At 48.0% G+C, this 21,564-nt stretch overlaps 1 protein-coding gene across 1 annotated transcript in view; it reads right to left on the bottom strand.

The window, feature by feature from the left end:
• Positions 1–21,564, bottom strand: part of PTPN21 (protein tyrosine phosphatase non-receptor type 21) — a 68,679-nt gene that overhangs the window by 8,159 nt on the left and 38,956 nt on the right. Inside the window, exons 9-13 of the mRNA XM_040641571.1 lie at positions 20,028–20,115; positions 19,237–19,316; positions 9,473–9,533; positions 8,753–8,837; positions 3,414–4,822 (exon numbers count right to left, since the gene is read on the bottom strand). Coding sequence (XP_040497505.1) covers positions 3,414–4,822; positions 8,753–8,837; positions 9,473–9,533; positions 19,237–19,316; positions 20,028–20,115 — 1,723 coding nt within the window. The remainder of the gene's footprint in view (positions 1–3,413; positions 4,823–8,752; positions 8,838–9,472; positions 9,534–19,236; positions 19,317–20,027; positions 20,116–21,564) is intronic.

Here is a 21,564-nt window from a genome sequence, read left to right as displayed (position 1 = left end):
TTTTAACCAGGAACAGACAACGGACTGAAATCTCCACCGTGACACCAGGAAGATAGGGTAAAGGACAGGTTATCAGTCTCCTGAAAATGTGCGTCTCCTAACGTGACTTTGGAAGTAATGATCTTGCTTTCTCGGCAGCCGAGCCCTAGAAGGCGAAGTCCCCTCAGACACATCACCTCCTCAGAAACCACAGTCAGACGGCAGTAGCCCTTGTTTGACAGCAATGGTTTTCTCAGTTCCGCCTCACAAATGCAATCAGCTTTACTCCAGCCCTACCACCTGGGAGGGAGGCTAAAAGGCTGCGGCCTAGGCTAAAGTGTCATGATTCTGACTTGGGCAGAAAACCCCGGCACGCTGCCCTTTAACAACTGGCCAGGGGGAGGGGGGGTGTCTGATGGGCAAAGTTGGCCAGTCTCCATGGTGCGAATACTCCCACCATGGCCGATTTCAAGCTGCCAATGTGACATCACATGGCTCACAAGACTCCTGAAAACTCAAGCCGGCTCTCGCCCACCAGGACAAGGCGGCTCCAGGTCTGTTCTGCTGGAGAACGCGGCCAGGAGGGCCCGCCGCGCCATATGCTGGAGGGAACTGATTGGCTGAAAGATTGGAGTCTAAAGCCAGTATGTGAAGACAGACGTGAAGAATCAGAACCAGCACTGCCCTTAGAGTACAAACACGTGGTCTGCAGGGCACCGCCCCACGGTAATTTATGTGAGAACCACCAGCCAGGACTAAGAGTGTACGGTCGGGAAATCTGGACCTGCTGTAAGAGCACTCCAACCAGCCCACTCTTTTTCAGATAACAATCAAGTCACTGGAGGTGGGGAAGGGTGGAGAGCTCTAAATGTTTCTGCTTGTCTGCAATGTGGTTCGCTGTTTTTAATACTAAACTCCCATAACCTTAATTCACATTACTATATGAACTCAGTTTTTCTGTTGTAACAGTGAAGGTCATGGCAACCCCATGTTCCTATGAGGAGTCCCAGGGGCTTAGCAGGGGGTTGAGCTCTTCAGTTCTCGGGAAGTCAGTATGATGCAATCTCACAGTCATCAGCTAACTTCACCCCAGCATTTTCTATGAGCCAGGACCTCACTTATCCTGCAACAACTCTCCGGGGTCAGCTTCCATTACAAATGAGAAAGCGGAGTCAGAGAGATGGGACAGCTTGCCCAAGGTCGCACAGTTGCCTCGTTATAAATGGTAATCGACGTCAAAAAGAAAAACCCTTCCTTAAAGTCAGCTATGCCCCATCATAGAATTTACAAAGCATTTTTCATGCCTAACCTTCTGTGGGACTTAACATAGCAGGCAGAGCAGAGGTGACGGTCCCCTCTGCTACAGATGGAGATGAGGTTCTGGTGCTGCAGGTCCAGCCCACGGGGCAGAGAACTAATACATGGGAGGGTCTAGCCTCAGACCCAAGTTCTTCCACTCTTTGGCCCTAGACCTTTTCTCCAAGCCACAGCTGCCATACACCTTCTTCAAGCAAGGAGAATCCATTATGCCAAAGAAGGGGCGCAAGAGCATAACCTAATCACAAAACTGTACTAATACCGTGGGTCTTAAAAGTCAGCGAGGGAGAAAATTTGTATTTTTTAGAGAACCAAACTGATCAAAAGCCTCAGATTTAGGGGATCTTGCCATATCCCATTCAAAAGGTACAGGGACAATATGCTTGAATAGTGGACTATACTCAAAACAAGTATCGTCTGGGGAAAAGGCTTCGGTCATGCATAAAAATGATGGATAGCTCTGGGGCACTTGGGTGGCTCAGTCAGTTAAGCGTCTGACTCTTGATTTTGGCTCAGGTCATGATCTTAGGGTGGGGAGATCGAGCCCCACATCAGGCTCCATGCGCTAGGCATGCAGACTCAGGTAGAATTACCTTTCAGAGATACATCCACACCCTGTTCCCACCCTGAATCATTGATCATGAGTCCACACCTCCCACTCCAGAGGACCTGAGACACTGGTCTTTACTGTTCAGGTAGGTAAGAATGTAATCCCAAGAAAAATTAAAAATAAACTTAAAATTCAAACCCCAAATTCGTTAAAAGCAAACCCACTTAAATCCACGGCACTACTGTAAGTGGTTTCAGTCTACCTCTACCGATCAATTTCATACACGCTGTAAAATTGCATTAATTATCTTCCAGTTTATGAAGATGTTATTATACTTGTGATGGGTCCTCAAGTCTGAGTATGCAGACTATCAGAGATGGGAGAGGAGTCCGAGCTGCCAGGGCGCTGGGAGTACTGGGAGACAGAATGAATAGGCTGATTAATCACTTTTGCTCGATCAGAGGACAGAGCTCAGGGTGGAGGCACGGGCAGTAAGGAGCCAGAAACCGGAGCAATGCAACAAGATGACTTAGAGTGGCCGCGCTTAAGGCACAAACGCGTGGCCAATGCTTGGGAACTCAAAAAGTTTAGGCGGAAAGATAGAAAACAGCAAGGCTTAGACAAGCAATAACTGGTTAATAAAATACTATATACAATATACCTCAATGCAGAACAGTGTGGAAGATCAGAGAGTAGGTTGCACAGATAAACATGGGTTTAAAATTCCAGTTGTCACCCACTAACTGTGTGACCTTGGAAAAGTTACTTAACATCTCAGAGTCTGTTCTCTCTTCTGAAGGAACAATAGGCCTGTTGTAAGCCGGACATGCCTGGGAACATGGTAAATGCTCCAGGAATGGCAGCTAGAGATGATGTTATGCTCTTTTGTATTCTGCCCCAAATAAGAAGTGCACAACTCATGGTTATTTATCATCTTGAGTATCAAAGAGCTGCATTTTCTCCAAGGGACTCTGCTGGGCTCTCAGTTCACTTAAAGAGACCTGGAGCTCTCAGGTGTTTTGTCTTGACAAAGGGCCACCTTTCCAACCCCAGAATCCCTCTGCAGCCCTCGGAGATCACAGCCAGGCAATTCAAGCTGCACCCACACACTCCGACAGCAGCAAACTTCCCCTCGGGGGATGCTCCTCTTCGACTCCGCTGGGCAAACGGAACCACGCAGCCCCACAGGGCTGCATCACCACACGGTGTTTCTAACTGGCGGCTAAGCGACCTTATCTCAAACCGGCGAAATCCTAATTTCCTTTTCCTTAACGCTGCGTTGCTAAACCTTTCCTTCCTTCCTTCCATTCCACAGAGCACTTCCTCTAATTTATTCCAGCAAAACCACTAAAATTCTAACCGATCCTCCTTATTTCCACAGACAATCAAACTCAAAGTGTTCCAAATACGATAGAAATAATGGCGGGGGAGGGGGGGGATGAGAAGGGCTCGAAGAAACAAAAGCTAAACCCGCCAGACACGAGAGTCAAAGTGGAGACGCACGGAGGCGCCTGCGCTCCGCAGGTGCCGGCCGCCCGATCCCGGCACCGCCGCACACTAGGCTTACCCCTAGCGGCGGAAGGCCTTCCACCACGTTCTTCTTCCCCGAGAGGAGATCGGACATGGGCCGCTGCTTCAGGGAGTCCCTCCTGGCTCGGTAGCGCCCCGAGGTGGTGAGGTCGGACTCGGACATGGAGGGCGTGAGCAGCCCCTCTCGGCGGGGCCGGGGGGCCTCCCCGAGTGGGGGCGCAGGCTCGCGGCCGTGGAGGAGGCCCGGGCCCGGCGCGGCTGGAGTGGGGCCGCAGGGCCAGCGGGAGGGTCCCGGCAGCGGCTCCGGGGAGTGGCGGCCCCGGGGCGCGCGGGCCTGAGGAAGGGGCACAGCCAACGAGGCGATCTCCTCCTCCAGGTCCTCCTCGTCCTCGCTGCTGTGGATCAGCATGGTGGCGTCGGAGAGAGACTTCTTGTGGCCGTAGCCCAGGCCTCCCCGCTCGTCCGCTGGGTCCCGCTCGGCCCTTTCGGGGAAGCCACCGGGCTGGGAGCCCGCCGAGACCGGCCTGGGCGGCGTGTCGGCGGCCGACGCGGACAGCGTGCGCTCCTTGAGCCGCAGGCCCTCGAGGCTGTGCGCCAGCCCGGCCACCTCGATGCTGTTCCTCTTGTGCAGGTGCGCGCGCCGGGCGGCCGTGAGCGGCTCGCTGACCTCCTGTAGGGAGTGCGCCACCGGCAGGCTGGCCTCCTGGAACGTCTGCACCGAGTGGTGCACGCGCCGGGTGATGAGGTCGGGGTTGCTGCTGCTTATGTACAGGTGGCGGGACAGGTCCGGGGTGCTGTTGGCCGGCCGCGGGGGCGGGTAGGGCGGGGGCGGGCGATACACCTGCGTCCGCATGATGTTGGGGGCCGGGTAGTCCTGCGCCTGCAGCTGCACGTTGGTCAGCTCGGGCACACTGACGGCACCCACCACCGGCCGCCGTTCGGCGGGGTGCGGGTACGGAGACGGGCTGTGGAAACTGTAGTTGAGGCTGAACGGGTAGTGGGCCGACTGCGGGGAGGCGAAGTGGGCGTGCTCCCGAATTTCCGGCTGGCTGTAGACCAGCGCGTCGGGCCTGCTGTAGGCATAGGAGTTGCCGATGTTGAGGTTGCGCAGCGAGTGGCTCTGCCTTTCGGCGTGCACCATTCCTCTGTTGAGCTGCTTCATCACGGTCTCGTAGTCTGGGGTCGGGCGGTAGGACGGGGGGATCAGGGCGCTGTGCCGGTGGGACGGCACGTAGTCGGGCCTCATGACGTCACTCCCGGTGATGCTCGGGTTAGAGGACATGGGGGACGGCTGTAGGTAGGGCTGCGGGTTGTTTAGGGAGTTAGTGCTATGTGCACTGTATACACTGCCGTTTCGGATCCGGCCATTGAGGTCAATCTGGGCTCGATCCAAACTTGTCAGAGAGTGACAATAGTATCCATTCTGGTTGGTTGCAAAGAGGTTATCTGGGAAACAAACACATTTAAAATGTATTTTAAAATGAGATTTTAAGATGTATAAATTGGACTAATTACTCTAAGCAAATACTGATAGGCCCTGAATGCTGATGACACTTTCAGTGTAGCTTACAAAAATCCATGCAGAAATAACTTGGCTTTACGCAGGCTCATGATGCCTGCGGGCATATCATTTCCTGGACTCCCGGCATCCTCATCTATAGAATGGTGACGGCTTGCCTACCCTAAGGGTGGTATTCAGGATTTGGCCCCCAGTAAAGATTAACCAAATCTAAATCCAATATTAAGAGTACAAATGATTATAAAATATTGTCTTTTTCTTTAAATCAAAAACATGTCTTGCTAGAATTGAAACAGACTTTCTGGAACTCTGGGTAGCTGGAGGCAGAGACACTGTTCCAGGCATTGGACCACTACTAGCTCTCTCCCACTGGTGGGGATGTGGGACTTGCTGATGCTAGTTCAAGCACCAACCGTCTGTAAAAACCTCCTTAAGTGGAATTCTGTTTTCTGTACCAGTTCTTCTAGAGTGAAGACAATTCACAGGCTCTACTTCTCCAGGTCCAACAATATCACCAGTTGCTGCATACCTCACCAGGGACCAGACGTCATTCACAGCTGCCCCTCACCCCCACTCTGCCCCCACACGCTCCAGTGGGATGCGGATCCACAAGCAGCGGAACCGGGAGTGCTGTCCAACCGACAGCGGCTGTGTGTGTGCCTGGTGGGGCTGCAAGGACGCATGTTTCTTCTGTGCAATCTGTAGCCCACCGGCAACACCATCACTACTGAGGGTGATTTCTGACACTTCAAAGAGCAGCAGTCAGGTCCTTCAGAGAACAGCGGCCTTTCAAAAGTATTCTTTCTGGGATTCAAGAGCCGTGGAATGGTTTAAGTGACTAGTATTATCAGAGTGAAGATATCACCATCTGGTGTGTAGACCGTACTCAGGTGGCTCGCAAGCCAGGAAGAAACGGGCCTCGGATGCATCACTGTATTTTTCCCGCTGACGCCAAAGCTTCCCGGTCCCTGTGCTGCTCCCACACCTGGAATGCTCTGCCACCTCCGAGTTCCCGGAGTTCCCCTTTCTCACTGCTGCCGCAGCTCAGGTCCTGACTCCAGCCTGTCTGCACAGGCACAGTTCCCGCCCCTCCTGACCTCCCTGCCTGCAGGCTTCTCCCTACACCCCACAAACCATCCCTTTGTGAGCCCATGTATGTAAAAGACTGCTGAGAACCAATGGGGGGAAAGATGCCTGGAATCCAGGTGAGTAAAGGGGAGGGAAGAGATGTATACAACAACCACAATTCAAGGACACGTTACACTGTGAGATGAAGTGTGACAGGGGTCCATGCAGGAGGACGAAGGATCTCTTCCAGCTTGGGCTGGGTGGATGGGCATGGGGAGGGGAGAATCAAGAACAACCCCATGGAGGACACAGCATTCAAGCGTCCTGTGGGGGTGGGGAGGGCATGTCCAGCTTCCAGCAGCAGCCACTGTGTGCGGGATCACCCATCTTCATGGGTGTCTGTCAGGCATGGTCACATGACTAGCAGCGATTTCCATGCTCCCTCCCCACCGCTACCCTGACCAACATTCCGGATGGAAGAGGCTCCTCCAGCCAGAAGGCCTGAGGCAGGCGGACATGGAGCAGAGCCCTCTTGCCGGTGCAGGGTGGCCAGGTAACCTGAGCAAGAAGTCACCTTTACTGCATAAGCCGCTGAGCTTTCCCACAGCACAGTCCAGCCTACCCGACGGGACAGAAGCACGCAGGCAGGAGAGTGCACGATGGCGTCCTCTAAGGACGGAGGGCATTCTGGGTGACAGGGCAGCATGGGCCAGGCCGGGAGACCACTTCTGGAGGGCATCCTCAGTTTGGCTGCGGTGTCGGGTAGTTGGGAGACGAGTAAGAGAACAGTGGGAAATAAGACTGGAAAAGGAGCGCCAGGACACCAGGCAAACATTGGGGAGCTGAGAAGAGTCTGGCACCCCTGTATCAGGTGGAAGATGTCCTCTTGTGTGGAGCACCCGCTAGTCGAGTGAGGCTGGACTGAACCGGGAGCAGAGGGACGGAAGAGATATTATACGGAGTTAGAGGCAAGAGCGTGTGTGACAGACCAGGTGCCGAGGGGAAAAAAATAAAAAGGAAAGAAAAGCAAAATTACGTGCAGTTTGGAATCCAAGTAACCAGGAGAGTGATGTCATCGCAAAGATGAAATAAGGATGAGGGGGAAAGGGACGGGCTTGTGGAGCAGAGTGATGAGCTCCAATTTACCATTTTCATTTTCAGCAAGCTGTAATAGCTAATACCATAAGCCAGGTACTCTGCCGAGGGCTTTCGGGGCGGTGGCTCCCTAAACTGTCACCCGTGGGACAGATGGGAGATGCGGGCTGCAGCGGGGAGCGATGACAGATGGGAAGTACAGACGTGACAGTCACCCCCGCCGAAATCTGAAATGTGGACGGGACTGCTGTGGGAGCCTGCACAGGGAGGGAAGAAGGCCACCCGGGCAGACCCTCCCAGACAGCGAACACCACCGAGAGCGCAGGCGGAGAGAGATCCAGCGCACTGACAAGAGGTTTTTCAAGAGGAGCGAAAGCTCAGTTTGCCGGTAAGGAGGATGTGGGAGGCGCTAGGGACAGGGAGGGCAGCTGGGGCAGCAAAGTCGGAAGGAGTAAACGGGTAACCACCCACGCGGGCACTACTCTCAGAAGCAGCAGGTGGAAAAGGGAAGGGAAAATGAACTCAAACCATAGTTGAAGAGAGCGGGGAGGGAGAAGTATTAGGCCATCTGCAGACTAACAAGGCAGAGAGAAGAGCCTTTACCCAGCGGTGGGTGGGGCTGGGGGCACAGAAGCACACAAGGGCGGGCACAAGGGGCCCGCAGTGAGGAAGGGAGAACACACCCCCACCCCGAGGTGCAGCCTCTGGGAGTCCACACCATGCAGCACGGCTCCCCTACTGCTCACCTGCCTACCTCACTGCATGGAAATTCTCATCTGTGCACGGAAGGTCCCGCACCCACAACAGTCACAAACCACCTCTGGTCCCTTCACACGCGGCTTCTCCCAGTTCCTTACACGAAGTCCAACCATACCACTCCCCTCCCCAGGGCCCCTTCCTCAGTCTGTGCCATGGCATTCACTGTCCCCCAAAACCAGGGGGGCAATCCCCATCAACTGCCCGCCTCTCTCAAGCTGCTGTCTTTCCAGAAAGCCCTTCTCAGTCTCCCCAACAAAATGAGAGTCTTTCGTCACGGAACTGCTCTCTCTCCTCAAAACAATCATGCTCTCTTTGGGCTTCAGTTATTTGTGTGCTAGTCTTATCCCCCACTATTAGACTCTAAGCTTCTTAAGATGTGGAACTACTTCTCTGCATTAAATCTCCTGGGCCTCTGTAGTAGGGCCTTGTGCACAGAGGAGAGAGTGAATGTCTGCTGAGGGAATGCTTGAGGTTTGGCTTGGGAGGCACTGTCTTAAACACAGCTCTCTACACTAACTGAGTGAGAGATTAAAATAAATAAAAATTAAATGTTTAAACCTTTACACTGGGAAGCTCTCAGGCAGGAAAAAAAAACCCAAAATGAGCCTGGGATATCTTCTGCTGGAAAGTGAGGAAACACTCAAAGGCCAATGGGGGAGTGTCAGCAGGACAAAGGAGTTGGCTGAAAGGAGCTCCTAAGCGCCAAACTTGGGATCATTTGAGCATCAGAATTTGATACTAAATATTGCTACACATTTTCAAGAAATTGAATCTAATGGCTGCTGCTTCCGTGATTCCAGGATGGCTATAATCATGGAAATGATTTGGTTATAACGTCAGCCAAAAACTATCCTGGCTCCAAGATCTCCAAGTCTTCACAGATTTATTCAAATAGTAATAATTTTATACAGCATTTCAGAAATAGTGTACTTTACCTTGGGAGGAAGTGTATGGTTCTGTATAATGTCCATTATAATGCAGCTGGGGTGGGGGAGGCATCACATAGGGCTGGGGCTTAGGCTAAGGAATGGAAAGTTGGAAACAGGGTTAAAACACATTGCTGTCTATGTAATATATGTAAAGTAAGTCTCTGCTGGTTTCTTTCTGTCCATTAAAAAACTTCTAAGGAAGTTAAATATACATGAAGCCCCTACAGCTCTTATCATATCTGTCACTTTCAGTGTCTCCCAGAATGATAATGCCAAGGCCTATGCACTGATATCAGACATCAGAGATCACAAGAAAACAAGCTGTATCCAAAAAGTTAAGAGCAAGAAGGAACAGACAAAGTTTCCTGAGTCCTTATGCAAACATGTGAATGAATATAAAAAGCTTTTATGTAGTGTATTTAATCTTACCAGGCAAAATTAGCTAGCATTTTAAATATCTACTAACTTCTAATTGCTCTTCACTAATAGTCAAAAATTTTAATATTAGGTTGGACCTAATATTTAAATACATATAATAAAATAAAAATTATATAAATATTAGGGTCAGCCCATGGAAAACTGTCATATCTTTGGTTAAAAACAATTGAAATACCAGCACACTTTTGTGGTCCAAACTAAAAATTAATACTATCAAAAGCATCTTTAATTAAGGAAGATGACATCACTACAAGAAAAAAAGCAATGATATTTTTCCTTCTTTCTTACCAGGGACACCCTTGAAGACGACCTCCTCCTAATTGGGTTCACTGTGACAGTCTGAGTTTGCCTATAAAAATAAGACATGTCGTTGAGACATACATGCACATAGTTTTCCTAATTCTGCCAAAATAAATTAATAAGAAGGTAAAAGAATAAATCTGCTAAAGCAAAAAGAAGACAAAGGAATCCAGTCATAAATGAGAGAAGAGGAGACTCTCTGCCCTCGCTTGGGGCCTCCACCCTCTGTGGCTGTCCAGACCCCTCCACCCACACTCCAGGGTTTGGGCCTCCTCGTGCCACAACATCTGCCTGGATGATCAGACGATGGGCAGGTGTATCTTTTCCGGGTCTATCCAGGTAAAACCTCCGGAATGAGCATACACAGAAAGGAAAAGCAGCAAGGCTTGATCACCCACAAACATCCCAGGGAAGCAAGACTCCGTGCAAGTGTGTCTCTCCTGTGGGCCTGGGTCAGCACTGACCACACGCACTAATAGTCCTGGGGGGGGGGGGGCATCAACTGCCCGCCCAGAAGCCTGAAGCAATGGGAAATGCCTTTAGTTAAAATCCTCGTAACCACACACTACAAACATAATCAAGAAATAAGCTTATAACTTTGGTAACTTAATCTAGATTTCCCATAAGGAACTAAGTTAGAGAACGCAAAGAAGTAGATATGGTTCAGTGGGCCTGTGGTAAACCTATTTACTTTTCTTTGCAAGAAACGTCTCTCTGATTGGTTTTAAATGTATTTTTTAGAAAGCGATGAGGGGTGCATGGGTGGCTCAGTCGGTCGTGAGTTCAGGTCCCGCATTGGGCTCCATGCTGGGCGTGGAGCTGACTTAAAAAACAACAAACAACAACAACAAAGAAAGCAATGAGACTATTAAGAAGTGTGGACTGACATTTATCAGATAATGTGAGATTTGAAACTATTCCCATCAAGTTCCATCTTTGAATAAATAATTACATCAAAAAGGAACAAGACAGGGGCGCCTGGGTGGCTCAGTCGTTAAGCGTCTGCCTTCAGCTCAGGGTGTGATCCCAGCATTCTGGGATCGAGCCCCACATTAGGCTCCTCCGCTGGGAGCCTGCTTCTTCCTCTTCCACTCCCCCTGCTTGTGCTCCCTCTCTCACTGCCTGTCTCTCTCTCTGTCAAATAAATAAATAAAATCTTAAAAAAAAAAAAAAAGGAACAAGACAAAACAGCTCATGTGTAATTTTACCACTTTTAAACAGAGGCAGGATTTTTTCGTTCTTGTGTGCCGTTTATCACAGATAAAATCTAGGCACCTAAACACATGGGATTCTTTACTTTGTTGATGACTTACATAATTTTCCCCCAGTACTTCCCCCCACTTCCCCCTTTTCTTTTTAAGAGAGAGACAGAGAGAGCATGTGCATGCATGAGGTGGGGCGGGGGAGAAGAGGGCCAAGGAAAGAGAGAATCCCAAGCCAGCTCCAAGCCCAGCGGGGAGCCCAATGCAGGACTCAATATCTCGACCCTGAGATCATGACCTGAGCCGAAATCAAGAGTCAGGCGCTCAACTGACTAAGCCACCCTCTCCCCCCAGTTTTTTTTTTAAAGCTCTATGCGCAACGTGGGGTGTGAACTCACCACCCCAAGATCAAGAGTCCCATGCTCTACCGACTGAGCCCGCCAGGCGCCCCTCAAAGCACTTTTTTAAAAAAATCTTTTACCATCCATTCCTGGCTCATGAGCTTATGTGACACATAAATACTAATTACAAAAATATTTTGTGACTGTTGGTTATAGTGTTCCAAGGACTAATTACTAGAAAATCCATAATCACAAAGTGAACACTCAACATGTTTAATCAGCAAATGTACCATAAAATCAAGCCTCACGTCTCCTAAATTAACATGATTGTTAGCATTCTAACCACTAGTACGTTATTGGTTTAAGATTTTATTTATTTATTAGTCAGAGAGAGAGAGCACGAGCAGGGTGAGTGGGAGAGGGAGAAGCAGGCTTCCCGCTGAGCAGGGAGCCCAGTGCAGGGGGGCTCCATCCCAGGACCCTGGGATCATGACCTGAGCCGAGGGCAGACGCTTAATTGACTGACCCACCCAGGAGTCCCCCACTAATACCTTATATTCAAAACCTGAAAACTAGCTTATTTTGAGAAGACTTGAGATAAAATAAAAGTAGTGCTTATCATTTCTGATTAAAAATGATCACCAGATACTGGGCTTGAATGAAACTAGGTTGGTACTGACTCAGTAACAGAGTGCTAGGATACGGGAATATAAGAGCAATCTGAAAAATGTGGTCTACCTCAAAATAAAAACTGATTATGTGATAAAAGTGATCTTCCAGCTCAGCAGAGAGAAGATATAGGTTATTGGTACAATGGACCATTTAATCCTATTAGGCTGCAAAAATCCCTGTATCGATCGTAAAGCTCTATGGGTCCTAACTGAGGCCTCCTTAGTGGCAGGAGGTGGGATAGGGCACCTGGGCACTGTGCTTTGTTTTGTTAACCGCTCCTTAAAATAGTCATTAAAACCAGTGTCCAGAATTTTGAAAGCATCATTCTGTAGCCTGAGGTTTACTTTGCTGCTGCTTATTCTCCATCATCTGGGCTAGGGTTCGGCAAAACTAGGTCCTTTGAAGTTTATATTTAGCCCAAATGGACTGAACTTTTAAATTACTATAAATTCAACAGGCGCCTGGGTGGCTCAGTCAGTTGGGCGGCCAAGTCTTGATTTCAGCTCAGGTCATGATCTCAGGGTAGTGAGATTGAGCCCCGTGTCAGGCTCTGCACTGGACGTGGAAGCTGCTTAAGAGTGGTTCCTTCTCTGAAGAGGTTCCTCCCCTCACTCCTCCCTTTGAGCCTCCCCACCTCGTGCTCGTGCATGTGCTCTCTCTCTCAAACTAAAAAATAATAAAGTACTATACATTCAAAATTCAGAAATGAGAAGGAAGGGCTGCCAACAGAATACTCCAACATGTCCAGACTTGCCCAGCCTGGGGCAAAAATAAAACTTAAATATGTTAAACACAGAAACCAAAGATGCAGAGCTTAGAAGCAGAGGCAGTAACTCCCACACGCAGTATCTATTTTGGCGCCCGGACCGGCAGCACCCAGTGCGGAGGCGACGCTGTCCGCTGCGGAGGCGACGCTGTCCGCTGCAGAGGCCACTTCCTACTAAACACAAACAAATTAACCCATCTTTCTCCTGCCAGACTGCGCGACTAGGCAGCCTCGCCATCAGTTCTAAGATCCCACCTCCTCCTTCTTCCTGCTGCTGTTGTAAACGCAGCTTGCTGGGAAACCAGCTAGCCTAATCTTAGCGTACAAGACCAAACGGTCTGCTGCTGGTTGGTGTTTTCCAGACTTTCTGGGCAGTTACTATGTTGATGGGTGCTGCTAAAAATGAGACAGCTGAAGAACTCTTAAGAACAAAATCAGCGGAGGGGCGCCTGGGTGGCACAGTGGTTAAGCGTCTGCCTTCGCCTCAGGGCGTGATCCCGGCGTTATGGGATCGAGCCCCACATCAGGCTCCTCCACTATGAGCCTGCTTTTTCCTCTCCCACTCCCCCTGCTTGTGTTCCCTCTCTCACTGGCTGTCTCTATCTCTTTCGAATAAATAAATAAAATCTTAAAAAAAAAAAAAAAAAAAAAAGAACAAAATCAGCGGAATGTGTGCCCTGGAGAAGACAAAATGAGTAAAGGCTGCTAGCCCCAGTAAAATAAGTATTATTTCTAGTGAAATGGTGCTAAGGACTGAACATGATTATCTCACGTTCCCAACACCAGAAGGGATGCCAGTTACGATCCTGATTTTACACATGAGGAAACTGACACTTAGGTTAAGGAAACTACTCTTGGTCACGTGACCAGGAAGTAGCAGAACCGGCACTGGAACCAGCCTGTCCGTCAGATTACGGAGTACAGGCTCCTAACAGTCCATGATTTGCTAACCCCCTCCCCGGCCCCAAATGATCTGTAAGCTCCATGGAGGCAAGAGGACATAATGGTATCACTGGTGCCTGGCACACAAGGAAGGCCTCAATGCTTGTTGAGCAAACAAGTGACATGGTGAGTGAGGACAGAAGCAGATGTGAATTACTGAGCATTTACAGTGAAGTTATTCCCAAGAGCTGTTTCAATTTTGCTTTGTGAGCTTCTTTTCTCATAGATTTATAGCTAGTGAAGAGGAGATTTTGATGAGCAAAAAATGTGTCGTATGGTGGAAATACCTAGAAAACACTGGTCTCAATGACCTTCTCTGATGGGATTGGGGCTACTCTGTCTCCTTCCAGGCCTCCTCCAGTCCCTTTATTTTTTTTTTTAAAGATGTATTTATTTATTTTAGAGAGAGTATAAGCAAGAGAGTGGTGGAGGCGGGGCAGAGGGAGACAAGCAGACTCCCCACTGAGTGGGAGGGGCCCACCCCCAACACGGGGCTCCACCCCAGGACCCTGGGATCATGACCGGAGCCGAAGTTGAGAGCCAGACACTCAACAGACTGAGCCACCCAGGCACCCTCCTCCACTCTCTTTAAACCTTGCAGTGGGCCCACAGAAGGGACAGCCCCATCCCCCTCCAGGAAGGGCCTCCTCCAGTCAGTGATCTGGTCAGAGTCTCCAGAACACAACCCTCTCACCTGCTGGTGACTGAAAGTCAGCTTTCCCTCTAGATAAAGTCTCTTGAAACCTTGATCACACGGCTCTGTAGATTGGGGGGTACCATCCTCCCCAAGATTCTGTTTCTCTCCCAGTATTTTTTCATATAAATTAGAGAGGCTGATTACAGCAGGCCAATTGTGGGATTTGGAAGAAGTTATTTGACCAGATTGACTTTATCTCCTATAATTCCTAAGCTAACCCTAAAGGAATATTAACATTCTTCTTCTCACATTTTTAAGGCTTGGGTGACAAAAAAAGATGATTCTGTTATTTAAAATACCTTGTTTAAAAGTGCAGGGAGGGGGCAAGATTTATGATGGGTCCTGTCATTTTATAAATTCTAAAATATAGTCATCTGGGGCAAGTTTGGATGAGTCACATGAGGCCATCCCAAATATCATTGAATTAGATATCAGGACTGAGGGGTGGGGAAAGGGACACTCTAGGAGCAAAGTCCTCCTTTTATACAAGTAGACCATCTCCTGAACCACCAGGTGCCCCAGGCTGAGCCAGCTGTCCAGAATCCACTGTCAAATTTCAGGCCTGCTACAATTTCATTAAATGCCCATCACACTGTAAGATGACCCATCTGGACCGTGAGAACAAATCTACCAATACTCCAAGATCATTATATTAAATGTGACTGAATAGCCTAGGTTGAGAGCCTTAAAACAATAAAAGACCATAAAATTTAAAGCTATTTTTAGTTTTATCACCCATCAAAACATTAAAAGCTAAGACTTCATTTACTTCACCTGAGAACAATTGCTGATAGTGAAATAAATTAAGTTTCCCCACAGAACGCAGCAGGTGTCCTCCATCATTAATAATGACACAGGAATAGCTCATGGATACGGACTTCCTTAATCTACTGGATGTACAGATTAAAAACAAAGTGTAGAAAATAGCCCTTTAAACAGAACTATTTCATTTCTGAAACTCTTGTGTCTTCTCTTTTTTTTTTTTTTTTTAAGATTTTATTTATTTATTTGAGAGAGAGCAGGAGCAGGGGGTGCGGGGGTGGGCAGAAGGAGAGGGAAAAGCAGACTCCCCGCTGGACACATAGGCCAAGTGGGGCTCAATCCCAGGACTCTGAGATCATAGCCTGAGCTTAGTCAGCCGCTTAACTGACTGAGCCCCCCAGGCACCCCTTGTGTTTTCTTTATATAGATATATGCAACTAAAGACCATAATAATACAGCTTTATTCCTATTTAGCAAAAAACAGCAATATTACAAAGCTTAGATTTCTACAACCAAGTTGATTTCTTTTCCATCTGAACTTTAAAATGATTAGCAGGTGGTGATATGCAAAAAAACCTCTTTTAACAAAAGGCACTGGGGCGCCTGGATGGCTCAGTCAGTTAAGTGTCTGCCTTCAGCTCAGGTCATGATCCCAGGGTCCTGGGATCGAGCCCCTCGTCAGGCTCCCTGCTCAGTGGGGAGTCTGCTTATCCCTCTCTCCCTCTCTCTGCTTCTGCCCTTGCTCATGCTCTCTCTCTCAAATAAATAAAATCTTAAAAAAAAAAAAAAAGGCATTAACCACCAACCAATATGGATGGCTACTGGGAAGAGATGGTATTTTACAGTTTATTCAAAATGATGGCTTTGATTCTCCATTCTCTTCCAGAAGGGGTTCGACGCGATGAATACCCTCAAACTTATGACAAGGCCGTGCTCCTCCAGAGTGCATATCTACTGCCTGAGTCTCAGAACACTGCTTCTGCACAAAATAGTGTCACATGTGCTCGGGTAACCAGGCCAACCCAGGAGAGCCCCAGTGTGACTGGCCTGGACTCCTAGCACCACTGAATCTGGCCACCAGCGGGGGCACATTCACACACACACACACACACACACACACACACACACACACACTCAGACCTGCGAGCCCAGGGAGCAGCCAGCAGAGAAGGTTCCCATATGGACAAAGAAAGCAGGTCTCCTCCTCCCTGTCAGGTACCACTTTCCCAAATCGCATCAGCAGACCAGCATTGGGCTCAGAGAAAAGCACAGTTGGTGGGGGGGGGGGCTAGGGGGTTGGTACTCAGAGGGGAGAGGAGGACTGGGGCCTACGGGCTAACCATTGGCTGGTTCTCTGGTAGGGTCATCTCTGGTCACTTCCTTTTCTTTCATGAGTCCCAAAGATGGGCCTGCCCTTTGCAAGGTTATTCCTAACCAGTTTTTCTTCACACCTTGGGTACCTATAGAACAGAAATCACGTCCATAGCCTTTCCTCTTCCTTCTTGGCCTGAAGGGACAAATGTCCTCTTAAGATTTTTTTTCCTCCAATTTACAATCAATAGTAAAAGGAAATCAACAAGGAGCAAATGGGCTCTTTCTTCTCCCCTCTGATGCCCATCACCATCTCATCAGGCTTCCATCATTCACTAAGCCTTAGGTACCAGGCGCCCTGTCGGCCTCTGGGGCACTAGCGGATGAGATGGAAAAGCCAGGTCTGTGTAGGACAGCAGGCACTTGCCACGCCAGCAGCCTAGCGTAGGGGGAAGGAGCGCTGGCTGCACGGCAGGGCCACACCACTGCAGGCCTCTATGTCCCCACACCTGCATCTACAAAAGGGCAGTAGTAATTGTACCAAACCGGGCTACTGTAAAGATGAAAGGAGATAAAAGCTCTCCACATAATGCTTGGCACAGAGAAAGTATCTACCGAATCAGAATCATTGTTATGCAAGTGGTAGGCAACGACCAGTACTTTGAGAATGGTACCAAGGACTAAGCAAACTAAATGCATGGTGGCCTCCAGGACCTGCACTTAAACTGGATCAGGACAAACAACGAAGAGTCTGCCAGAGAAGGGGCGAGAGAGCATTCCAGCAAAGCCTGGGCTGTGAGAGGCATCAGCGCTGTAAGGACTACGGGCTCCGGGGCCAGGCTCAAGGGTCCGCTGGGCAGATGAGCCCAGAGGAGGATCCAGGAGTCTTGCACTCCATGCCGTAGCTCAGGAAGGGTACAGAAAGGGACAGGCTCAGCTGTGGTTCTGAACTATAACCGTGGGTGGAGTGTTACATCTTTTGCTCACTTATCCATAAAACTGGCTGGAGCCAGGTGAGATGGGGCAGGGGAGCCAGACAGGAGGCAGCTGCAATGGGCCAGAGGAGAGACAGCAGCTTAAAGGAAGGTTGTGGGGATAGAGCAGTCTTCAAATCTCAGTGTGGATGCCACTCCACTGGGAAGCCTTTCCTAGCGTGGCAGTTCTGGGTTAGGAACCCTTCTCCTAAGGGCTCCTACAGCACCACGGACATCCCCAATCAGACCTCTTAACATGCGTTTCTTCAACAAATTCACCAAGGCCTACCGTGGGCCAGCCCCTTGCTCAGCACTGGGAACACAGGGGTTAACCAGAGTGTCTGCCCTCTGCGTTGCTGGGGTGCTTACCTGCTGAGAAGAGATTCAGGCAATAAACAAGTAAGCAAACAAATATACAAATTCAGGTGGGGCCAAGTACTATGAAGAAAAATAAAATAGGGCAAGGGGATACAGAGAGACAGGCAGTGGGCAGGAAGGGAGTACCCAGGGCAGCCAGGGTACCTCTGATCAGACAACAGACGCAGCGGGAGAATGAGGCATGGGAAGGAAAAGCATTTCAGGCCGAGGAAGGGGTAAACACAGGGTCCCTAAGGGCAGAACATGTTCACAGACTGGAAAGGATCCTAGTGTGGCTGGGACAGGGTGAGCAGGAAGAGGGTTTAAAGGATACAAGGAGGGAACCAGGCAAGGACCAGATCTTGGACGGTCTCGTACTTTTAAGCATGATGAAATGCCAGTGCAGGGTTTTAAGGGCAAGAGGATCTGACCCATATTCAACTAAGACCAATCTGACTGACATACGGAAAGCTAGGTGTAGGCAGGGCAGGTGCAGACACGAGGAGAGCGTCAGAAGGCTCCAGCAATCTCCCAGATGAGAAACACTGGTGGCTTGGCACAAAGCTGTTAGCAGAGGAGGTGGTAAAAGTGGCCGGATTTCAGATACATTTCGAGGCAGAGCTTGCTGATGAAATGGATATGAGATGAAAGAAACAGGAATCAAGACGGAATTAAGTAGGTTTGGGGCCTGAGCAACTGGGTGAGTATGGAGTGTTGCCATTTATGGAATGGGAAAGAGTAGGAAAGAAGCAGATTTGGGAGCAGGAAGAGGAAGAAGGCATCAAGTTTGGATTTAGACATATCATATCTGAGATGCCTCCTAGGTCCCCAAGTGAAGATGTCAACAGGTGGTCGGCTGTGCTCAGGGAGAAGACTGAGCTAGAAGTAAAACCCGATGCACTATTTGTAGGGCTGATACAATGTGAACGAGGAAGGTGCGGAAGAGGTCTGAGGATTAAACCAGCAAAGCTGACTGAGAAGAAACAGCCTAGAAAGAGGAAAAGCAAGAGAGGGTGGGGTCCTGACAGCCAACGAGGAGCGCGGTGCAGGAAGGAAGGGGTGATCAGAGGTTAAGTGCTGAAAGGACCATGGGATGAAGGTCACTGTCACTGTGACCAGCAGTGTCAGTGTGTGGCAGCTAGGGGAAGCCGGGCGGGAGGCAGGAGAGGAAGCAAGCATATACGACTCCTATGCAGAAATGCGCCCTAGAGGAGAGCAGAGATATGGAGCCGGGGCTGGATGGCGTGTGGAATGAACGGCAAGTGTTTGTAATGGGTGATTTTATTACAGCATGTCTGCATGCTGATGGGAATGATCCAGTACAAACAGGGAAACCCATGGGGACCAAGAACAAGGTACATTGGGAAGAAAAGGTAGAAATTCTTCAAATGGCTTGACAGGCTGAATAGTCTTTAATTACTCAAAATGCCGATTGAAAAAAAAAAGACCATTCTCTTTTTAACTTACAAGAATTAGTGATTTTAGTAAATAGGTGAAGAAAATCTTAGAGGCATAGATCTGTAGTTATTAGAAGTTGTTCTGAAGGTAAATTGAAAATATTTTTGAGAGCTATTTTAACATGGAAAAAAAGCAAAGAGTTTGTATTAATAATGTCATAGAACTGTTCTCTTCTACAAAATTTGCCTTTCTAGAGGATACCATACAGCTCAAGATAAAAATGCCTAACCTCATGATTTTCTGCCATTTCCACGAACAGGCTATACTCACAGGCTGCACTGGTTTAGTCTGTAGAATTTGTGTCGTGCGACACAGAGTCTCCACACGTACTTCGCGGTTTCCATGTCTTCCTAGCAAATGAAATATTGCACAAAGTAAATGAAAACACATTTATGACTCGATGCAGAGCTTGTCTGAGGACAAGACATAACTGGGGGACATAGTACGTCAAAGTCACTTTTAACACACTGCGATTCTTTCATTTTCTAAGGCTGCACCTATTGTATGAACGCCGTCATTAGGATTCAAATTACGAAGACCAAGAACAAACAAAAAACACTACTCTAAGGGTGTGACTCTCACACCAAACTGTTTCAAAAGGACGTAGAAATTTTAAAATTATGAAAATATCAACTTTTATTTTGACGAAGATACACCAAGACAATTTGAAACAAAACATTTGAGTCAGTGACTTAATATTGCCTTTGTCAAGAGAGCAAAAGCAAATAACCGTGAAATAGTATTTCTACAGAGCCCTTCGCTTAGCAGTGGAAATTAAGATATTAGTGCTTACTTTCTCCCCTATTTAGTCCCTTTAGTTTAATTTAAAAATCATCATACCAGATAGTATTTATCCAAGGACCTATTCATTCAACAGTATTTACTGAGCTACTACTTTTTGCCAAGGGCTATTGGGCAAAATGTTATAAAATTTTATGTTTTATAAAAGTAGTAAGTATTATAATTTTAATGCCACCTCCCTCCCCCAACACGCACACAGAAATGCTAACTTGTTAACTTTTCGGAAAAAAGTTCCACGCAGATTCCTAATGTTTACTCACAGTTTGAAACTGGATGGTCTCCTCTTTATTGGCCAGCTCCAGTGCAAAGAAGGACTTATTGTGGGACATGTTAGCAATATCATGCCACCTAAAGAACAACAAACGGAAAACAGCAACATGAGTTCCATCTAGAAGACAGAACATACGATTTGTCCTTCTAGAGCTTGGGGTGTCAACAACTGTTAATCATTTTAGAAAGAAAATAGTTGTTTTAATCAGCTGACATGCATCTTCTCACTGAAGTGACACAGCTAGTTGCAAAAAGTAAATGCATGTGGACTAAGTGAAGGCAAAGAGTACTTAAAAGTGTAAGATCTCTTTACCCTCATTTGCCAGATTAGTTGGATCAAAGATCCCTATCCTAGCTGGTTACCAATGCCTTCTTCATTCATTCAACAAACATCTTCAAGTGTACCCATCATTAGCAATGCCAGAAATTGTGTTAGGTCCCTGGGATACTAAGATCAGTGAGGCACAGTGCTTCCCTCATGGGACACACGAAGTTGGAGGGTTGGTAAGAGAGAGAAGAGAGAGGCAAGCAGGTACCATTAAGTTTTGCAGGTATACCAGGCAAATGTGAGGCACAAAGGGGGAGGAGGGGGGCTCAGAAAAGCTTCAGGGGGAAGAATAAAGTCAAATGCTAGGAACCCAAAGAGTGAACTACTCTGAATGAGTTCACTGGGATTCAAACACCTATCTTATATTTTCTAACTGTGTTTGACCACGTTTAGATTTTATATATTAATATTTTATTTTATTATCTAACTATATAATTTTATGAAAGGGAAAAAAGGGTCTGAAAAAATTTTTACCCCTCTTTATCCTCCTCCATTGTATTAGATTTATTTTTAATTTATTTAAATAAATAAAATTAATTTGTAGTAATTCAACATTTGTTGTGTTGGGTTTTTTTTTTTAAGATTTTATTTTTAAGTAATCTCTACATCCAACATGGGGCTCAAACTTACAACCCGAGATCAAGAGTTGCATGCTCTACCGACTGAGCCAGCCAGGCGCCACTCAATGTTTAATTGTTAAACCTAAAGGTTATTGGCATCATTCTGAAGAAGGCGATTTTATAAAAATTCTTATCCAGTGAGACAGAAGCTGGCTGGTTGCCTCCAGTTTTCAAGTGGCCCTTTGGGCGCCTGTCAGTCCTGCCCTTCTGGTGCAGACCAGAACCTTTTCTGCCCCCTGTCCCCCAGCTCACATGTTGGGAAGACTTAAATGAGCAGCTGAGGGCCATGAGAGCAACTGCCAAGGAGGAGTACTGCCTGACCTCCCCAAACCTGGTACACTCTCCATGGTCATAATCGCCATGGAGAATTCAGAGCCTTAAAGGCTGTAGTAAAACAAAAGAAATAAAGAAGAAACGTCAGCTTAGGGGAAAAAAAATCTTCAAAGAAAAAACCAGCTCTCAAGAAGAAATAGGATGGTTTTTAGAGGGCGTGAACAGTGGGGAATTAAGTTCCTTTTCATAAAAGAAGCCATTTAACACAGTGGTTAAGAGCCCACAAGTGGAGAATTGGAGTTCTTG

The sequence above is a fragment of the Ursus maritimus genome, unplaced genomic scaffold (assembly GCF_017311325.1).
Source record: "Ursus maritimus isolate PB19 unplaced genomic scaffold, ASM1731132v1 scaffold_25, whole genome shotgun sequence".
Taxonomy (NCBI): domain Eukaryota; kingdom Metazoa; phylum Chordata; class Mammalia; order Carnivora; family Ursidae; genus Ursus; species Ursus maritimus.
Note: the sequence above shows the minus strand (reverse complement) of the source record. Positions and strands in the feature narration are given on the sequence as shown.